At 39.8% G+C, this 22,133-nt stretch overlaps 1 protein-coding gene across 1 annotated transcript in view; it reads right to left on the reverse strand.

Annotated features, from left to right (window-relative positions):
* The window catches only part of NPAS3 (neuronal PAS domain protein 3), a gene marked incomplete at its 5' end in the record, with an annotated part of 100,713 nt that overhangs the window by 9,911 nt on the left and 68,669 nt on the right, over window positions 1–22,133 (reverse strand). The window contains 2 exons of the mRNA XM_010137060.1: window positions 14,598–14,704; window positions 21,264–21,457. Coding sequence (XP_010135362.1) covers window positions 14,598–14,704; window positions 21,264–21,457 — 301 coding nt within the window. The remainder of the gene's footprint in view (window positions 1–14,597; window positions 14,705–21,263; window positions 21,458–22,133) is intronic.

The following is a 22,133-nucleotide window of genomic DNA, read 5'->3' on the forward strand; positions in this document are numbered from 1 at the left end:
CGGCTAAAAAGTGCTTTATATAAAATATTTCCATGAAGTACATTTTTTTTTTTTTTTTTTTTTTTGTGGAGGGAAAAGAAAAAAGTCACTTTGGAAAAGAATAAGTATTTAAGGCAGTTAAAGTTCCTACCATAAATGTGACAAATGACACTTTGGAGCTTTAGAGTTAACCAAATGTCTATACCCCTAATTATACATGTGAATGTATCTGTATCTAAATCTGTGTACAACAGATAGCTACAGAAAAAGATATTTACAAAGGCAGCCGTACAAACACAGACACGTTCTTACCTTGGAGGGATCCCCCAATCCCCACTCCAATTTTTCAACTTCTGAATAAAAAAGTGCATGTAAAAAAGTGCAATGTAAAGTGAATGTAAAGTGCAAGGTAGGTTCAGCTATAATATGAATGAATATTTGTGAGCTGGGTTCTGTTGGTTTGCAGCAGCATCTAGTTCACTAGGTTTGTTTCTAGCAGAGATCCATAAGCGTCCCTAAATTTTTACTTTTGTATTCCAAGCTCTAAATATTCTGCTATGATAATTCATTGGCTTCAAAACCTCATTACACAGCAGAATAAAGATAAAACATGAACAACTGACTACCCATCATTTCTGTCAAACCGATGTTGTATGCTGCTTTAGAAAACAATCTCACATAAATTAGCCCAACTTTATCAGCCATGAAGAATAAGGGAAGAAAAGTACTGCTGTAAGTTCTGATTACAGCAGACTTTTCCATTTCAGTAAAATAGGACATTCAAAATACTCTACTTACAGCTGACAGCAAAACTGATAGCCTGGAATTCTGGAGTGATATTGTCTTCATGGAATTGTGAACACCCACAGGTATGTGCAGAAACTAGTAAAATCCATCTGCACTTGTATCTACTAATTATACTTCTGTCTTCTTTACGGCAGTTTTTACCTGAGTAGTTTACCACACTGTTCAAATACCAAAGGATGAATCCTCACAACTGCCCACATGCACATTTGAAAGCCACTGTGCCAGGCGAGTCACCAGCCAGTGATGGAAGAGCGCACCGCAATTCTGCACAGTGATGGCTATGAGGACCCAGAAACCCCAGCTCTTTCATTCCATTTCATCCTAGACAAGCCCTCCCTCCTTCAGTACCTTTTATATTGGTTGTTGTGACACTGGAAAAGTCTATGTCATGGGCTGAGCAGAGCATTCATTTCAGAACTAAGGAAAAAAGGGGGAAATTAAAACTTACAAGTTATTTCTGAAGGAAAAGGTGCTTGCTTTTTCCAGAAAGAGAATTCAGTGCATCAGAGTTGTGTACAAACCCTCTACACTCAGAGTTCAGGCTCCCAAACTACTACACACCCCAAAATACCTGAAATATTGTCTTGAAAATGAGCTTTCCATAAAGTACATCTACCTGCAAGTTCCCACTCCCTATTTGGCCAGCTCAGACGTATTACCACACACAGAGGATTTTCTGCATGTGTCTAAAGCACGTTTTGTATGAGAGATCTGTGGACCATGCTCTGAAGGAAGTCCCATGATTCAATATAAAAATTCTCTCTGTAAAGAGATTCTCCAGCCGGCCAGCTGTGCCATGCTGCTAAATCTGGCTCTTACATCCTTTGAGAGGGCACTAGGCACCCTCGAGTCAGTTCTGAAAGCTCGTACTATAGCTTGGGAAGAAATTTCTCAATGTGATGAAAGAGAATGAAAAAAAGAGTAAGAAATGTTTTCTAATTTATGGTAATTTTTAGTTGTTGGCATTGTGAAGTTGAAACTTAGATGAGAATTTTGAGAAAACAAGGATCTAGAAGGACACGTCAGGAAGGGAAATCTGTCTAGTTTATAGCTAGTGCTTACTGAGTAAAGCCCGGTTTCATTTTGAGGATCTTCAGTTTGCAGGTACAGGGAGTCCAATAATAAAGTTACCAATTTTGAGAAAAAAATGAACGTAAAGAATTGGTCCACCATAAGCTCGGTTTGGGAAGTTATGTTTTATTACTAGCAACAGACCACACATTTCAGCTTCACATAAACTTCTAAAAAAGTAATGCCATATGGACCACATCCTGAGCGTACTCAGACTGGACTGAAGGCAAATCCCTTACTGAGAAGCAGCGTTCAGCTCGGTATCTTTGTACACCAAGACAGGCAAAGCCTTTTAAATTTCTGTTTGTACTACACGTGGAGTACCCAGTCTGGCAGACAATGCAGTACGAGGTAAAGTGAGACTTGTGACCACATCGGTGGGTGTCTCAGGATTATGCAGGATTGGGTTATAGAATTATATATATACACAAATATATTTAAACCTTTTAATCAAAGGGAATAACTGAGGTTAATGTTTTAAGACTGGTGACCTTTATGTTAGCTGCAGGGATATATTGCCTAAAATGGTGGATGCTAAACTTGACTAAAATTTGCTGAAACGTTACCTGGTTACTCAATTTGATTTCGGTGGTTAGCAGTCAAGAAATGCACAGTATGTCATGGAAGAAGTAAAAAAAAAAAAAAAAAATCTCACTTATTTCTCAAAGTATGAATATATTGCTATGTTATGTACACAGTTCCCAACAGAGGGATTTCAGTTTTCCTCGGTAGCTTTGCACACAGCAATATTCTTGTAGCAGCGGAGTGAAGGAGGGGGGAGAAGAAGAAGAAACAGGCAGTGTTCTTTGCAGGAACCTATTTCTGTTAGAAAATCAAAATAAATCAGTACAAGTTTGTCTTAAGAAATACAGTTACAAAAAGAAAGAGAACATGGTTTCTTCCTGTAAGGCTGTTCTGAGAAATCAAAGCCAAAGCTTCTAAATAGTGTGTTGTGTTTTAAAAGAAGGAAGTAGCTTAATTCAGTTTGAAGAGGAGATGAAGAAATGGTGTATCAAAAGCAGTCTTTTAGCAAAGTCCCTTACAAAAGGACATTTTACTCATGTGCATATGCATTTAAAAGCTACACTATATTGCGTATTCAGGTAAGTATTGAGTAAATAGGAAATGATGAGATCATCTTACATATTCACACAGCTTCACAAAGAGTCTCTTTATAATTGCTGAAATACCGAGGTTACATCTGCTGTGCTATTCACCCTTCTCCTTGAAATACCTTTATCAGTGACTGGCTGGTATTGATACTGAATTCCCCTCGTGATAAACTTATAAGAATATTTTTAATTTACTGCATGAGGATGAAAATGCCATACTTAATACCGTAGTTGGATACTTAGCTGCAGCCACAAGTACTCTTTCTACATTCACAAAATTGGCAGACGAAACATGAAAAGGAATACTGACTCTTTAATCTCCACTTCTCCACCTAAGGCCCAAGGCAAGCTGACAGGGTAACTTCATTCTGGAAACAGAGGGGTTTTTTATTTTTTAATTCTGGATTACTTTTTCTTCTGCTTTTGAAAACTGTGGGCTATAGGGGAATGAACCTGGCATAGACTTAAAACAAGAACAAGTTTCTTTATCTGAAAAGTTACAGTCCTTGATGCTTACAGGAAGGTCATTTTCAAAACCCACAGGAAAAATATCATCACAGCCAGAAAGAGTGCATTAAGTGCCTTATTTGCTTGTAACAGAGACAGTTTTTCATTTATAACAGCTCCGAGGATCAAGTGAGCCTTTGATGTTGTGAGGACTTCTCTATAGATTTTGCAATTAGTGAGTTAGATGTTTGAAATAGTAGGTATCCACCAAATGGATTTTAGCAATGAAAAAGAAGTACAGAGCAATATTTAGCAACGTTAAATGATGTTTGTTACTTAAACGGAATTATGAGCTAGATGATAGGAGGCTTGTAGGCTTTCAGTGAGCAAACATATGCCACCTCTATAATTCTCCACAAACACTTTGATTTTGGATTTTCTACACGGGGTGGGGTGACGAGGAGGGGATGTAAGCCAGGATGATGTGGAAACCCACGAGGCCAAAAGTGTGGCCTCCACAGCAGATGGCTCAGGGAAGAATGCCTCCTTCCTACCACAGAAGTCTCTGTAGGTCACGTTGCTCTACCTTCCCTCATTGCAGACAGTTGCTTACCAGCCCTGTGTGATTTACTCTATCTCAACAGTTCTCTTCAGAAAAATAGAAAGATGATAACCGGTTAGAAAAATATTGGTTCTGTGAGGCTTTAGAAAGCTGCATTTTCCTCACACCGTATGACAGGAGAAAGAGCCGAGTGCAGGACAGAGAATATCTGTTTGAGGTCTGGGTAGAATGCAGTGTATTGTGTCAATAGCACTGACCAACACTTGGCTGCTGACACAATATGAATATTAGACTGTAATAATTGCTGGCTTCTAAACATAAATTCCTCTTTTCCAAAGTCAAGCAGGAAATAACAGGTCAGATTCATGAAAGAAAACTGTACCTCACTGGCTTCCAAACTCTCACCTAACTTGTTCGTTCACCCGGGATAATTCTTTTAAGTATATGCAGTCACTCTAAAAACGCTACGTGTGGCAATTGATTCACTGCTTACTTCTGCAGTATGGAATACTCTGTTTAATCTTCCAGTGTAGAGATGCTACATACATAAATACCTGACAAATTAGGCAAAAATAAGAATCAACAACCTTGCAGGCAAAAAAAAAAAAAAAAAGCCTTAATCAACCATTTAGACAAACTGCAAAGCTTAAGAACCTTTAAAAACTAAGCAATATTTTTCCTGCCTCACTTTGCAGAAAAGCAAATGTTAAATGTGGTCTGAGTCAAACTGTTAAAAAAATGGGGATTCGTATTAGGATTGAAGTTTGTAGCTCAAGGTCATCACGTGCCAAACAGAGTGAGAAAAGTCTGGCAGGCTACATGTCCAGCTAGGGGAGAAAAGTAACTAAATCGTGAAAATAGTTTGGAAAAACATTCATGGATTTTGTAACCTATGCCAATCCCAGGACAGTGGTACTCCAGCCGTCTAAAAATTCTTAGCCTCTGCTAAAGATTCTGCCATCATTTGATTCCAAATTATTTCAGGTAAGGACCAGGAAGATATTTTGCTTAAAATAAACTTTATGTTATCAGCTTACATGATGTCAGTTCACAGAAACAGTATAAATTTATTAGAACCTGGCAGAAAAAGATTCCCAGCACTAAACACAAATCATTATCCCCTACTTGAACAACAGAGACACTTTTCTACCCCTCTCCCTTTCACGGTGGTTATAATATATCTTTTGCCCATGGTCCGTAATTTAAAATTACAATTTTATAATTATGCTTAACAATAGCTATTAACAAGAGTATAATGCTAGGTAGGTAGGATGTTTGTTTCAAAACATTATGTAGGTGTTGATCAAATGCACTGACAGAATTATAATATATAATTCGATGTTTCACTAGATATACTCTTCCATGGAAGCTTTCAGCATGCAGATCAGAAAATATTTCCATGGTTTCTATAGATAAAAATGGTGTAAATAATCTTACTAAGTTTATTTAATGATAAACTGGACTGAAAAATGAACACTAGATTTGTCTACTCTGGATTCTCTAGGTTTTCTTCTCTTTCTTAACTTTTCCTTTCCCTCATGATTTTTCTGTCTCCCCATGACTTTGAAAACTTCAATCCTGCTGTAAAGTGATTTCCTTCTGCTAATATTGAAATGGTCGTTTAGAAACCCAAGCCTGCTTTGAACACCAACTTCAGACAGAACTTCCATTACCATTAATGAACTCTCTCTGCTCAAACTGGACGAGAAAATGAAATTCCAGATCCAAATTTTGCCCTCAGCTACTAAAATGCAACATCAGAGGAGAAATTTGGCCCTGCCTGCTGAAGAAACTTGAATCTGTCCTCCATCTCTCCACTATTATTACTGTCCATCATATGACAACCTATGTAAGATTAATGACTTTAGGACTTAACCCTTTCCACGCCGAGTGTATCAGCAGGCTACACATAACCATACCTCCTACGAAGAGGAAAAGAGAGAGAAGTTCCACAGAAGCAGATTGGCAGCAATATTAATTTTCTTTTTGAGTTTCTTAGGTTAAAGACAGTCTGTTTGAAAAGACAAGATCCCTTTAAACATGCTTTCATTTCTGGGATAAGAGTGCCTGTTTGGGTACTTGGATTGAGTGAAATGAGTGGTTTTCTCAGCCTAATCTTGAGAGGAAAGGGACCCCTAGCACAGTGTCATGGTGGCATGGCATGACTGAGTGGTCAAACATCCTTCTAACCACCATAAAGATTCATCGCCGTCTGTCATTCAGCAGTAAACTACATTAGACATTTTTAAAACATATTGTCACTTTATACCAGGTGACTCGTAAAAAGAAAATGAAACAAACCAAAGCTTTCCACCTTTCTCCAGAAGCCTTAAAAAGATAGTTTAGCGCTATCAAAAAAAAGCCCTTGTAAAGTAAAACCAAAAGAACTTCTGAATAAGTAAGCATCTTATGGTCTCAGAACCAATACCTAGCAATCTGTGGATGTTGGGTACCAAGGCTTCAGATGTTTGGCAGGGCATTCCCAAAAGTCCACTGAGCCAAAGTCCTGGACAACTGCCCACTCACTTTATAAATTATGAGACATCAAAACCAACACTGATCCACAACTGTGGATATCACTCATGGATGGCAAAGCCACAGGTGATTTATGCAGGTTCTTTCAAATGAGTGCTAGTAAGATCTATTGCCACACCACCACATATCTGATATATGCATTTTACTGATACCATTTTCATAACCTTACGGCTTTGAAAACTGCCTCAGAGACACAAGGTCAATGGTCCAGACCTTTGAAAAATAAGAAGAGAAAAACACCCAGCAGCACTAATATGCTTCTAAAACCATAGAAAGATTTGCAACAGCTTCTTCATAACTTCACATAGTGACATTTTAGGATGGCGTATTTCACGGCTAGTTATCTACAAACAAAATCATTAATTCATCCTTGGATTTTCAATGGAGCAACACTGCTTCTGACAGACTAGAAGGTGATGAACACTTTTGGTCTCAGTAATCTTGGAACGAAACTCAGCAATGAAGGTAAAAAGATATGTGGCTGAAGTACTTTCCCCCTTCATTTTTAAAATGGTACATAAAAATGACTACATTTACATTACGTAGCAAAATTTACCATAGAAATAGTTTAGTGGACAGAGTGAAGGTGAAGCTGCTGGAGGTGCACAGTAAAACCTTTTATTCCCATGGCTCTGCAATTTGTCATGTGCTTCTGCAATCTATCAATCACAGGAATAATATCAAAGTATAAATTCATCTTTGGGGTTGGAAATTTTGAGCACAAAAAGGCTTTAAAAAAAAATAAAGGAAATTATTAAGGGAGCACCTGGGAAACCAGAGGTTCCCCAGACAAGTTAGAGCCAAACCTTCATTCTCTAGCCCTTTAACGCAGTAGCGGTACTTATACATGCATTTCTAATGCAAAAACAGTGCTTAGGTGTAAATGTCAACTGACTATGAGCTATGGAAGACTTACAATGGACAGGCTACAAACAGAATGGGAATGTACTAATCAGTACTGCATTAGATTTAATTTGAAGATGATACAGTATCAGGTATTAAGTTAAGGGGTTACTGATGCAAACTCCATCTGAGGCATCTTGCAAAATAAATGTCTATTGCTAAGCTACAGAAGGCAAAACTCTGCAATTAGGTTCAGCATCCAATGGTTTAAATTGCTTAAACACTTAGCTTTGTAGTTTTCTGGTTTGTTTATTATCCAAAAGATCTGATGTTTCTTATAAACTCTCTTATACACTTTACCTACAGAAAACTTTGATCCAATAGCACAAAATCTGCATGTGAAAAACTCAGCCGCAATATATCATGACGATTACAAATATATTGGGATTTAAAGTGGTGTATGAATACTTACATGTATAAGTAGAGTAACAAATATTACAATAGTGACAACCGTTCTCCACAAATATAAATTCTCTTCTTTCAAGAAATAAACCAACCACAAGTCGTGTATTATGGAGAAAACAAGGGTGGGTCTATTATGGAGAAACGAACTATGTATTATGGAGTGTATTAGGAGTATAACATGGAGAAAGCAAGGGTGCAACTGCATATGCAGAGTGTTTTCCTCCTTTTTCTAAAGTAAGTGGCTTTGGTCAGAGAGCAGACAAAGAAATAAAGCCAGACAGACCAGCCTCTCCCATAACCCCAAGAAGCATTTGCAGGAACAAACAGAACATCTGCAGGATTTCAAGGCATGGCTGAAAGACACGGAACATACAGACTCTTGGCTAGGTGCACATCTCTTAAGGTTCGTTAAGACTGAAGAACAAACACCAGGCATGGGCTAAAACCAAAGCCCATGATCTTTTCGGCTTCATATGAATCAAAGCCCTTTTTTCTTCACATGCTTCCATTTCTTATCTCCTGTTCCCTCATCTTGCTCTATCACCACTATCTCCAGTCAAAAGGTCATAAGGATGCCAGTCTCCAGTGCAGAAATCTTTGCTGCCCCATGGTATGGGCAGAGAAGAAGATTGTGCAGGTGAACAGACCACTTCTGCAATTCTTTGAAAACAAGATACACTAGACTGTCACCGTGATGCCAGGCTGGCGTGGTTTGAGAATTAGCTGAACACCAGACATTCTATCAGCCTAATTTAGAATCAATCTTGCTTTTTAGTGATGATAATAAACTTGTACAAACATGAGATTCATTTGTATATTTTAGCATTTTATTTCAGTCCCAGAATGCAAAACCTGACATTGGAATCAGTTTGATTTTTTTTGTGATTGAAGATATTAAGCTCTACAAGAGCATTGAAATTTCGATCTGATTAGGATAAAAATTCCTCAGGCTCAAAACACTTCTTTTTTTTCCCCCTACAGTTTTACTAATTGTGAGCTACTTGACATTGCAGAGTTATTCCACAGCATGAGAGCAAAATATGTGAAGTGTATTTTACTGTTAGAAATTATCAACTCATTCTATTTGTTTTTCATGTGTTTGAGGTTATTAAGAGAATAAAAAATTATAACTGATGTGCATAAGTTAAAAGGGTTAGTTCAACTACAGCTGGTAGGCTAAACCACTAAGCAGCATTTTGTACAGCAACAGAATTTCTCTACTGAACATACATAAAAGAAATCATGAATATATAACTGATTTAAAAGCAGACTGAGGGGGTAATATCCCTTGAAAAAGAGGGGAGACATGAAAAAGGTGAATGTGGAATACTTTATTTTCAGAAAGACTGGATTATTCTAACCACTGGAAACCAGATAAAGTAGATCAGAGGGAGTGCTACCAAACATACTCATCAGAGACCTTTGCTTTATGGGAAATGAACTGCCCTGGCTCACTGTTCCTGAGGAATTGTATTTCTTACAGCTGTAAATCAAATCCTGAAGAAACAGGATGATATTTTCTAAGCAATAGCTGAGGACAATGAGTACCTTTTTTGTTAGCATCAGGTTTCTGAATTTACACCTCAATTAGGATTCCAAAATGAAAAAGCACATATTGTATACCAATATATACTTGTGACAGTGTTCTTACAAGCAATAAATTAATTTTCAAATGGTGGCACGTTGTCCTATATTTGTCCAAAAGTACAATCAGGATTGCCTTCAGAATTCTTGACTTTTATCCTTTCTTGCTGCTTTCTTAATGACCTTCATCGAACAGTAACATCAAGTACTTGATGCTCAGTGAAGATCATTAATTTTGTTTCAGTTAAATGGAAGATGTATACTCCTACAGCGTATGACATCCATTCATTCTTAGCAAGAAATGTACTTCTTAAATAAAAAATGGATGTTATAGACATCTGCACGGTAACAGTGTCAACCAAAGGGAAGCACATATGCCCAGTATCATACTCCAGGGAGCAGCAAGTGTCAATTGCCCTTGCTGAGCTCTACAGACAGTGCTAAGATCTGATACAACAGTAATTTTATTAATCTGCTTGACTTCTGATATTGATTTGACATAAAATGCATCCCGCTAGCTTTAAGATCAGGGACATTTTCTTGTCATTGGAACAAGGGCAGTTCTACCCATGCAGGGACTCACGGCTTGGTGAAAGTGTATGAACTGTCCTATGGTTGACCTGCAGGTGGGCCCTGCAGTGTTTCTATGCAGATGTAAGTAAAAAAAGGGGATCTGATCAGCTTCCCCATTCTCACAAGTGGTGAAGGAGAACTGGGGGCATGAGGCGTATTTCTAGGGTGTTAGTTCTAGATGCATAACTATGAAATGTAGAACATTCAACTCTCTCATGCCACATATCCGAAATGAAGAGCTCTGTTACACAGCACTAGGATGAGGGACTGTATCAGAGCCAGGGTACAGCTAGACCTGCAGTTTCTGAGGGCTTGAATTCAAACACGAGTTGTTGCAGCTTAGCCAGTTGCTGGGTGTCAGCTGAGCCCAACAGCTGAGCTGTGATGCTGGGATGGTGTATAGGCTGTTAGACTGGAGAACGCTTTATCTATGATCTCTCTGAGAGAGATTTATGGTAAGTGATATCTGTCAAGATTCTACCAGCAATTTGTTCAACAAACACAGAGAAGATGAACAGATCACAAGTTTCCTAAACTTCTGAAACCACGAATCGTTATAAAATAGGAAACAGATTAATAAGGTGGAATTGTAACACCAAATATTTGGCTGGGAGACTTGTGAAAAAGCATGATCGTTGAAAGTTTGAATGAAACAAGATAGAAATAACATCCCTATCTTTCAGTTCTGTTTGGAAAAAAAAAAAGTGATGCTTCAATCATTTGTGGGATCACCACTAGGTATTATTGTGTCGGAATAAATACAGGCATCTGTAGAATTAGAGTATGAATGTTGTTTCATTAATCCACAAGGGCATCAAGCTATAACTAACATAAATCTTGAAGTAGAAATCTTGACCCCACTGAACCTAATGGAATTTTTGCTTTACTTTGCTGGGGACAGAGTTTTAGTCCATATAAATTTTCTTTTTTAGGGTGTAATCCCCACGTTCATTGAAGCTGATGAAAGCTTTTTTTCATTGACTGTAACTGACCTTTCATTAGGGTAGTGGTTCCCTTACAAAAGACTGTTGTTACTGCTATAGTCCTGCAGACCTTCTTCGCCATTGTGGTCATGGTCACATTCCTGAAACTGCTTTTGTCTTCTTTTATCTGAGATAGCATTAACGAGACCTGTTTTTCAAAGTTGCTAATGGGCTGCTATGATCTGAAGCCATCAACAGCCCTCTTGATTTTTTCTGTGTGATTTTGTGCGACATTTTCTTCTTTGCCTGTTTTCCTCTTTGATGTCTTTGAGTAACCTGGATGAGAAGGCAGGATGGTCTGGTCTTCCTTTTTCCATTTTTTTCTGATATGTTATCAGTGAATAGGCAGAGTAGCAGTTTTATTTGTGTTTCTTTTTATCCTTAGATCTACCACTGCAATTTAGGATCCTTGTTTTAATCTCAAAAATTATTTTCTCTCCTGTAAAAATCAATCAAGATTTTTAGCTCTATTCTGCAGTCTTCCTTCAAATACAACCTTTTCAGTTTGCTGCTTTCTTAAGCCCTTCTTCTACTTTTCAATGGGGCTTTCTAGTCATTATTTCAACTTCCAGCTCCTCTCCAAAATACTGCATAATATTGTCTTCCCCACCCCCTGCCTCCCCCTTGCAATCTCCAGCGATTATTTTCTATGTTGTATTGGCAAATATCCTGCATTGTCTATTTTGGAGAACTGCAGTTCTGCTTGGTTTTACTTTCTACAGCCAGTCTCTGCAAGTTCTTAAATTTTAACTCTTATTTTAACTAAACCAGGAAGATTTTCTCTTTCTAGTTTGGTTTGACCTTTATTTTCTAGGATGGACAAGTTGCTATGAAGTGTTTTGCGCTTCTGTGATTTCTTTCTCTTGTTTTTTCTACAAAGTGTTTTTCCAAATGTTAGAAAAGTTGAGCATCTCTCTGTCCAACTTCATGAACCACTTCAGCTTCTGCAGGACTTATAATGGGCAGACAAAACTTCCTGAGCTATTCCCAGGTCTAATTTACAGTTAAAGATCTTTCATCCAGACCATGAGTTTGAACAACATGAACAGAAAAATTCAAAGTTCTGTACTTGCGATGGACTGATTCCCCACAATGGTGTGGGCTGGGGTGGGTTGTTGCTTTGCAGAAGAGGACCTGGGGATGCTGGTGGACAGTAGGCTAAGCATGAATTAGCATTGTGCTCTATGGGTTGTGCTAAACAGTGTATAGCCAGTAGATCACAGAAAGTCATTATTCCCTTTCACCCACCTCTCCTTAGATTGCATCTGGAATCTAATTTTAGGCTCCCAGCACAGGAAATATAATCACAAACTTCAGTAAGCCTAGCAGAAGTCTGTCAAGACTGTCAGGGGCTGGAGAACTTGCCCTGGGAGGAAAGGCTGTGGGACCAGGCTTGTCTCCATCTTGAAGAAAAGGTAACTTCAGGGCAACCTAACAGTGTAACTGTGAGAAGGCTACTGCAAAGATGGAGATGAGCTGCACAATCAAAACAGGGAAATTCCAACTGGATAGAAGGAAAAAAAAAAATCACTGTGAGGATAATTAAGTCCTTATTAAGGACAGCTGGAACAGGCCACTCAGAGAAGTTGTGGAAAGTCTGACCTTCAAGGGTTTCAAGATCAACTAGTCAAAGCGCTAAATGATTTGGTTTGAATCAGTGTTGATCCTGTTTGGAGCAGGAGGTGGGACTGGATGATGTCCCAGAGTCCCTTCCAACCTGTATGACTCTAGGAACATCTTTTTCCTACAACCCAAGAGAACAATTATACATAAAAGATTTAACCAGCCTCATCTATTGAAAAAAAAAACGACCTAGCCTAATAATAATAGTTATGCTGTAGCCACACAGCCAAGTTTGGAACCCCACTGTGCTGGATGCTGATAAAGGGAGAAAGTCCCTGTGTTTCTAAAGCTTGCAATCCACTCAGCTAAACTGGACACGAAGCGCAAACAGGAACACAGTGAGCTGAAGTGATTTTCTAGAAGTCATTCCTGTCTCTGGGGTCTCCTGAGTCCTAGTCCAGTGCTTATACATTGGACCACGCTGCACTCATATTGTCTGCATAGGTTTCTAAGTTTTCTGAAGATGAATGTTTCATAAAACATATTCTATTTCAGAGAGAAGTGGTCATTCAGAAGATTAAGGTCTTTTTCAAATGGGATGTTCATCTCTGCCAGGTGGTATGTTAAGTCTGAGTCATAAATATCTTTTATTTCCTTGGTCTGATAGTGCAGTGAAAGTGCAACTTGTCATTTTTGACTTCCAGTTTCAAGAGCACCAAGTAAGTTTCTGAATTTGTTCCTTCATTTCTGAGCAACTGAAATATTCGCCTGGATATTAAATGTTCAAAATGTAAATAATGCTAAATTATTTTGTTTATCATTTTGGATAGTTGATTTTATTTTTTTCCACAGAAATTTAAGTATCCTGACCTTCTTACGGCAAATTAACTTTACCTTCTAGAAACTTCAGGGACTATTTGACAGCTTTACAGAGCTTGATTCTGTTGTTGGCTGACATATGTTATTATAGACGCTGTCTCTGTTCTCCTGCTTTCCAGTTGCAGTTATCCTCCTATCTTCCCTTGCAGATCAAGCAAAGTACTTTTGGACCAAAGATTTATACTCTCTTCTATTGCTGTCATCTTGTAAAAGCTAATTAAATGTGGCTGTATTTGGGTCACTCCCCTTACATTAGAAAATGCTTGCAGGACATGGTGCAAGGGGAGCAGAGTTGTTCAAATCTGGGACTCTGAATTTAAGAGGCAGTTTGCAGATAGTCTTTTACATTAAGAAGAGCACAAGTCAATCACAAACACAGTCAGCCACTGAAACTTCCAAAGAATTATCTGGCTTCACTGCAGGCACAGATAAATTAGAGATTATGGGCCTAAGTCTATTTTTGTGCCAGGGTAAATCAGGAGCACCATCACTAAAGTCAACAGATCTCAACAAGAAAAGAATTAGGCCCTTTGGCTTTTAATAAGAGGAACACAAAGATTTTAATTACAAGGAATCAAGCCGAACCTCCCTTCCCCCATACACAGACATACAGACATGCTCTCCGGTAAGGTTTGTCTCATCACATTTTTGTACTCCTTGTGATCTTTATCCTCATCAGAAAGTAGCTACATGCAAATAACAGTCTTAGACACTGTAGTGATGTTTAGGTGTTAATACACAGGGTGGTTAAAACGCTGGTAGAGCTGTAGCTCAGTTCTGTATCAAAGAACCAGGTGAAATCTCAAATATGCTGCAGTTTTTGACCTCCACATTATTACTCAGAAACAAAAAACAAAGAGAGGAGTCCATTTTCTGAGCTAGGAGTTTCTCACCTAAGCAATACCTCTTTGAGGGATTAAAATAATGCACAGCCCATGTAAATGAACAGCTGCTGGAAACTCTGGTAATGCAAATATGATTTTTTATTTACACATATGTGAACAATCTTGTATTTCTATAAAAAGATGTGAAAATAAATCATACAAAAAATGATATTTGAGCTGCCCGCTGTGAAACCCTATGACAAAAAAAGCAGGTGCACGATGAAGACCCCAGTCATGGAATATAAATAATAGTTCAGGAACAATCAAGTGTTGTACCAGATTATTTTGAAAAAACGGAAGAAGTACTTACAGTCTAAGTGACTGTGTCTGATGCCTTCCACATCTTCAGCATGAATGAAGTGGTAACATCTCTTCCCTACAACATCTACAGGAGTCAGATCCATGTAATCACTAATCCTAAAAAGTAAAAAAAAAACCAAAAAAACCAGCCTGTAATTCAAGAAGGAAAAGAATGCAAGAACTGTTAAATGACTCAGAAAAATGAAATCTGCTACTCAGTTTTTTCACCACTGTATTAATGTGAATGGAATATCTGTACAAACAAGACACAGCTTTACAGAAAAAAAAAAAACATTTTTTTAAAGAAAACTTGAAATCATTTTATCCATTTAAATAAGTGAGAAGTTAAACTCTAGTGCATATTCTCCCCATAGCATAACACCAAGACAATGTAATTCCATGAAATTGTAAAGCATTAGCAACAATCCCAAATCCTCATTAAAAGATCAAGATGATTCAAGGTTACACAATAGAGTAAAACCACGTTATGTTTATACCAGATGATTAGAGACACATTTCATTTCAACAGATTGGTCTTCTATTGGGTATATTCATGAAAAAGCTCTTCAACCATTTCTTGGCACTAAGTCCAAACTGATATTTCAAGGGATATAATTTAAATGCTGAGACATACAGATGCCTCAGGGTGTTATCTTTTTTAGTCTAATTCATTTGGGAGCTCAGCTTTCACTCTGGGCCCTTTCAACTGGGACTTTGTTGTTTATTGCACAGAGAAACTTTAAAATCTATTCTGCAGACCTTTGTGTGCGTGCGTCTGTGTGTGTGTGTCTGCATGCTTGTGTCTGTGTGCATGTGTAAACTTCTGTCATGGAGTGTCAAGATGTCAATGTCCTTAAATGCAGTACAGAAAACAGCAAAACAATTGGAAAATGCCTTGCTTACACAAGCTTTTGAAAGTACTTCTGTTTTCTGGATATAATTATCTTTTTAGGGCCTGAGATATGCCACAGTGATTAGAATTAAGCCCACTTTGCAATTGTAAAATGTCATGTAATAGTAAGACCAATAGTTCTCCAGGCACCCACCTCCCTAAGCTTGAAGACAGGGACAGGGAGCAGAATGAAGCCCCCATAACCCAAGGGGAAATGGTTAGTGACCTGGGTACCCGTTGTTGGGAGGTTAGCCAACGTGATGCCCATCTACAGGAAGTGTTGGAAGGAGGACCCAGGGAACTACAGGCTTGGCAGTCTGACCTTGGTGCCTGGGAAGATTATGGAGGAGATCATCATGAGTGCCGTCACGCAGCAGATACAGCACAACCAGATGATCAGGCCCAGTCAGCATGGGTTTATGAAAGGCAGGTTCTGCTTGACTAACCTGGTCTCCTATGACAAAGAGACACGCTTAGTGGACAAAGGAAGGATGGTGGGTCTTGTCTACCTGGACTTTAGTAAAGCCTTTGATTCTGTTTCTCAGAACATTCTCCTGGAGAAACAGGCTGCTCATGGCTGAAATGGGTGTAGTATTCGCTGGGTAAAAATCTGGCTGGCTGGCTGAGCCCAGAGAGGGGTGGTGAATGGAGTCATTCCCAGTTAGTGGCTGGTCACAAGAGGTGTTCGCCAGGGCTCAGTATTAGGCCCTGTACTCTTTAATATCTTTTATCAACTACCTGGACAAGGGGAGCAAGTGCACCCTCAGCAGATGACACCAAGTTGGGCGGGAGTGTTGAACTACTTGAGGGTAGGAAGATTCTACAGAGGGATCTGGACAGGCTGGCTGGCTGGGCCAAGGCCAATTGTTCAATAAGGTGTTGGTGATATCTGGCTGAGTATGACCCAGCAATGTGCTCAGAAGGCCATCGGCATCCTGGCTTGTATCAGAAATAGTGTGGCCACCAGAGTGTGGCCACCAGAAGTAGGGAAGTGATTATCCCCCTGTACTTCGCATTGGGGAGGTTGCACCTTGAATTCTGGGTTCAGTTTTGGGGCCCTCACTACGAGAAAGACATTGAGATTCCGGAGCATGTCCTGAAAAGGGCAACAAAGCTGGTGAAGGGTTTAGAGAACTTACCGTACAAGGAGTGAGTGAGAGTACCGAGATTCTTTAGTCTGGAGAAGAGAAGGCTCAGGGGGGACCTTATCACTCTCTACAACTACCTGAAAGGAGGCTGTGGGGAGGTGGGTAGCGGTCTCTTCCCTCTCTACAACTACCTGAAAGGAAGTTGTAGCAAGGTTGAGGTCAGTCTCCCATGTAACAAGTGTCGGGACTAGAGGAAATTGTCTCAAGTTGCGCCAGGGGAGGTTTAGGTTGGATATTAGGAAAAATTTCTTTACAGAGAAGGTTGTAAAGCCCTGGATCAGGCTGCCCAGGGCACTGGTGTCGTCACCATCCCTGGAGGCATTTAAAAGACATGTTGATGTGGTGCTGAGGGACATGGTTTAAGGGTGTCTTGGCAGTGCTGGGTTAACACCTGGATTCAGTGATCTTAAAGGTCTTTTCCAACCTAAACTATTCTGAGATTCTATGATTCTACAATATTAAGGAAAATGTGTTTCAAACAGACATATGAAAGACAGGATTTTTTTTGATGAAAAAGTGGAAGAAGAAAGAGAAAGTATGTAGGTGATGATCACTAGCAACCAATAGAAGTAAAAGAAATTACATCAAATAGGACACATTCTTGTATCAAAGGCATCAAAGATGGAAAATAAATAATTTACACAGAGAAAACTAGGAAATTTTATAGTATGTCTTGGAGCACTAGTTCAGAGACAGATCTTGTGGCCCCCAAGCCCTTTGACAAAATAAAGTAACAAACTGATGGGTAGGAACTCAGTTCTGTTGAATACACAGACTTGATCCTGTAAAATACAAGCACAGGGTTATGTCTGAGCAGATCCGTGGTTCCACTGACTTGCAGGACCGTTAACATGATTGAAATTTAGAGGTGTGTATACGGTACAGTGCTTTACTGAATTAGGGCTGAACTGTACACACATTTGCAGACTTGAGGCTCTCCACACAAGACGGTTTCTGCACTCTGAAGGAACTGTTGACAACTGCTGCCATGGCCAACAGGGCAAACCTCTTCCATTTGCAAAACGCCATATCCAGTGGGTTATTTCCTTTTGGGCATATATGGACAGATATGGCTATAGGAGTCCACTTTAAACTGGGCTATAGGCTCTTTCCAGATGGTCTCCAATCATTAGTAGTTGACACTGACAATACACAGACTGATGCTGTACTCTAGCAGCAGTCTATTTTGCTTTTAGTTGTTTACAACTGTCTAAGATGATCTGTCCTCTGAAGGTGCTTTTCTCACTCTACTGACTAATAATGAAACTCTAAACTATTTTACTGTCATTTAGATGACACCCCACATTTGGAAAACAGACATAGATTAACATACCACATTTTAGGCAAAATAATTTTACATCCCTGTTTAACATTCTCAGAACAAAATATTAATTGTTAGGAATAGGCATTGTACTAGCTAATGGATCTTGTCTCAAAGGGAAGCAAACTGTTGACAACTTTGTGAGCTGAGACAAGTATTCTGATGCAGGTGTCTTCATTGAGAGTAAAGTAAAAAGATGCACCCAAAGACTTGAATAATGTCACTCCCGATCCCTGCTGTGGCAAGCAGGCAACCACTTGGAAAACCAGGACTACTGTCGATCTCACCCCTGCTGATCCAACGGTCCACTGTGAGCCTTCATTTCAGTTAAGTAGCATGGCTTCTGCTCCATGCTCCCCGCAGCTGCCAGAAACTCCCATCACTCTATAAATAGTGCTTACAGCTTCCCCAGCATGGATCCATTTTTCTCTGTTTTCATCAATGCTGTGGTTGCTTTACTGTGGCACCACAAAGAATTTCCCAGCTGCCCGCAAGTGCCTGGAGTCAGGCCCGTATATTCAGGATGGGATACTTATCTCCTTTTCTACAGTCCCAGAAGAGAGATCCCAACTTCCCTGATTCAGAGAATGGCCTTGGCAAATGCCCAGATAATTCATCTGACAGCTTCAATGAGCTGTTCTGTTAATTCCTTCCCTTATTCTGTCCTCTCCATTCCGCCAGCTTTTACAGTCATAGTCTGCTTTGTATCTGCTATGAAATCCAAGTCCTGTCAGTCTTATTCCATCAGTGGAAATCTCACTGCCCCAGGGAGCTAACAGTCACCCTCCAGCCCCGGCAGTAGTGTTTCTACTATTTGAAATTGAATTCATAAACTATTTTTAAAGCGGGGGGTTAAAATGGAACTATTGCAACATAAATTCAAATGCCAACATACGCATTCTACCCTAGCACAAGAGACAAATCCATCACGATCGAGGATAAGTTGCTTTATAATGTTGCCTTTACCTTAACGAATGAAAAAACATGGTAAGCTCAACACTTTCTTGTGTAAGTCTGCTGGCATAGTTTACCACGTGTTATCAGCTCTTTCTACGTGATTACCAATTAGCGCTCCACAGCTGATGCATTTTACATTTTTCAGTGATGCTTTTCTCAGGCATTTAAAAGTTTTATTGCTACTTGAATGTAAAGGGAAGGTTTGAGAAAAATGTTTAACTAAAAAAACCCCACATATACAATTTAGGGCTCGTAAAAATGCCACATTGACAGCAGAGAAAGTGTAAATCTTTCTAACGCGGCCCACAAATTCATATCATACCTGACCTGACAGAGTAGTTCATTTTTCACATCCATTTGATTCCTGACTTTTTTATTGAGGTTGTCAATGAAGGTAACAGTAAGTGCAGGTGATTTTGTTAAAAGGAAATGTCTTCATTAGGAACTGGACAGACACCAGCAACTCATTTCACAGAGGCCACTGAAGAGCTGTGCTGTGGTAGCAGCTTTCCATTACTACCTGGGTAGGTCACAGTCAAATCAAAGACTAAGGCAAAAGGTTTCTCCTAGATCCTGCTGTTAATCCTCAGAGCTCTTTCACCAGCTGCCAGATTATACAGACTCTGGATGCTCGCTGGGTAGAGTCAGAGGCAAAAACTCAGCCCAAACTTCAACACTGTCACCAGCTTTCTCTGTGACCTTGTGCATGTCATTTTCTAAGAAGCAGTGTTTCCAAGCTTAAAAATGAGCATAATATCTTCTCTTATAGATAATGCTTTGGAAGTTTGGATGAAGTGCTCTTTCTAATAGCCAGGTTACATTATTAGTAATACAACTGTGGCAGTTCAGCAACACGACAGCAAAGGTAACCTCCTAACAGAAACCCAAGATTATTTTAAATTGTTTAAGGCTCTGGTTCAACAAAGCATTTGAGTTTATCCCTCTTCACAAAGTTTATACTGATGTGCTATCCTGATCATAGGTATTCTATTAGACTGAGCAATTATCAGACAGTTCATATCAGACAGTTTCCACTCTTAATTTATAATATGCCGTGGCTGCTGTCACATGAAAAGCTTATATTTGTCATCTTGATTGTTCCACTTTTTGATGATAGGCCTTGACAAAATTTTTGGCTGCATTACCTTCTTTTTTCCACCTCAACCTTCCCCCCAACCTCAGACTTCCATCAACAGACCCAAACTTCTTTATTACTTCTGTCTTCCTTCTCAGGTATCTTCACTCTACTCTGAATACCTGTTCCGTAGATTTAATTTTTATTTTTTGTGGTCTTGACCAGCGCCCCCCCCGAGCCTTCACACATCCTGTCCACAGCCCAGGAGCCCATTTCAAACCCCGAGGCTCCCCCAACCCTGCCCACAGCCCAGGCCCCCATATTAGCCTCCTGGGGCCAACAGCTCCTGCCCCAGCGATGCCACTACAGGGACAGTCTTCAGCTCCCCTCAGCCCTGCCCTGCCTGGCCATGGGCCCTGCTAAGCCAGGCCATGTCCCAGCCTTCCTTGGCCAGTCCCCAGGAAGGTGCCCAATGCCCAGGACGGGGGCTGCCCCGGTGTCCCTGGCTGCCCAGCTCTGCCTAGGATGTGGGACTGGCCCTGGCTGCCAGGTCCTGTCCCAATAGACCGCCGTGGGGAGACTCTGACACTACCAGCGCCCAGCCCCCAGGCAGTAGACAGCTGAATTTAGATCATACCTTCCACCTTCGCAGATCACTTGTCACTATCACATCGAACACAGCCCCCTCTTCAACCATCTCCTCATCACCTGCTCCCATTTCACTGCTGTCTTTCCTAGTATGCCCTTAACCAGTTTTATTCTACAGTTTTCCCACCTCTTACTGCAACAGATCCCACCTCTCTAGCCTACTATCTAGGCCATCTGTGCTTCTGTTCCATTAAACACTGAGCGTGAGGTGCCGTAATCTGCAAATTAGTTAAAAAATGGAAAACTTTAAACTTCAGATTGAAAGACTTGTGGAGAAGAGGACGGGGAAGCATAAGGACAACCATACAGGTCAGACCAACGTCTGTCTAGTCCCAAATCTTGCCTCTGAGATGGAAGGTGAGAGATTGTAAAAAACAGGGAAAGCTTAGAAAAACATTTCCTGTCTATCCTCCCCTGTTCTAGTGAGATGTTCTGCAAATTATAGTTTTTAATTTACCTTTATCCTCTCAGAAAGTAATGAAAATGAAGGTGATGATGATGAGAGTGGATTCAATGCTCTCATACAACACCAGGATGACATTGCTGGAGTCACAAATTCCAAAACTTTTTGCCAAGCCCATGGAACAAAGAATACACACAGCTAAAACAAAGAGAAAAGGAGCTAAAAGCTGTACCTATTTTCACAGTAAATGATATTGAGGTCCATATTCACACGAGTGACAAACATGTGGCAGTCAATCCTGACTTCATTAATTGTAGGAGGTGGCAAAGCATGAGCAACGACAACAAGTCCCATGATTTGGCTGGGTACTGTCCGTCCGTGGGACAGTGACACTCTCAGACGTAACCGGCCTGTTATATGAATCACCTGGAAAATAAAAACAATAAGAAACCCCAGTGAATTCTGGATGAAACCGTGACATCAGTTTATTTTAAAGGATAGCATTACTAGTCCCTACAGACCACTTAAACACAGCCAAAAATTGTACTAAGTAACTGCCAGTATTAGTGTTAAGCGTATTAATATTGGCTGTCAACATGTCCTATATGTGTCCTCATGGCAAAAAAGAAGACAAGAACATAACAGGCAAATGCTTCACATTCATCAGATAAACCCCCCTGAACTCCTGTGGTATTGATTTTTGTTGTGGTGGTTGTTACAGAAACAAAACAAACTAGAAATTCAACAAAAGAAAAGAGAGAGGTGGATAAAACTGCAACAATGAAGGTAGAAATTAATAAAATATTAATTTCATAACATTTAGAGATTAAATATGAGACAAAAAGATTGGCAGTTTTGAATCTTTTTCAGAATGGATTTCATTGAATTGCTAGCCACCCTCTCCATGGAGACACTCCTCACAGCCTTCAAGCACTTCTTTGTGGTTGGCACTTTGAGAAGCAACAGCCTAGAAGTGACCACTGAGCTCAGCTGCAGGATGGTCTTCCTGCATCCCCAGCAAGCTTTACAAGACACGTAACGCCTTTTACCTAGTACGCCGTGTATGTACAGAGAGCTCTGGGGGCACATGGTTTCTTTCCCT

The sequence above is a fragment of the Buceros rhinoceros genome, unplaced genomic scaffold (genome assembly GCF_000710305.1).
Source record: "Buceros rhinoceros silvestris isolate BGI_N320 unplaced genomic scaffold, ASM71030v1 scaffold2855, whole genome shotgun sequence".
Lineage (NCBI taxonomy): Eukaryota > Metazoa > Chordata > Aves > Bucerotiformes > Bucerotidae > Buceros > Buceros rhinoceros.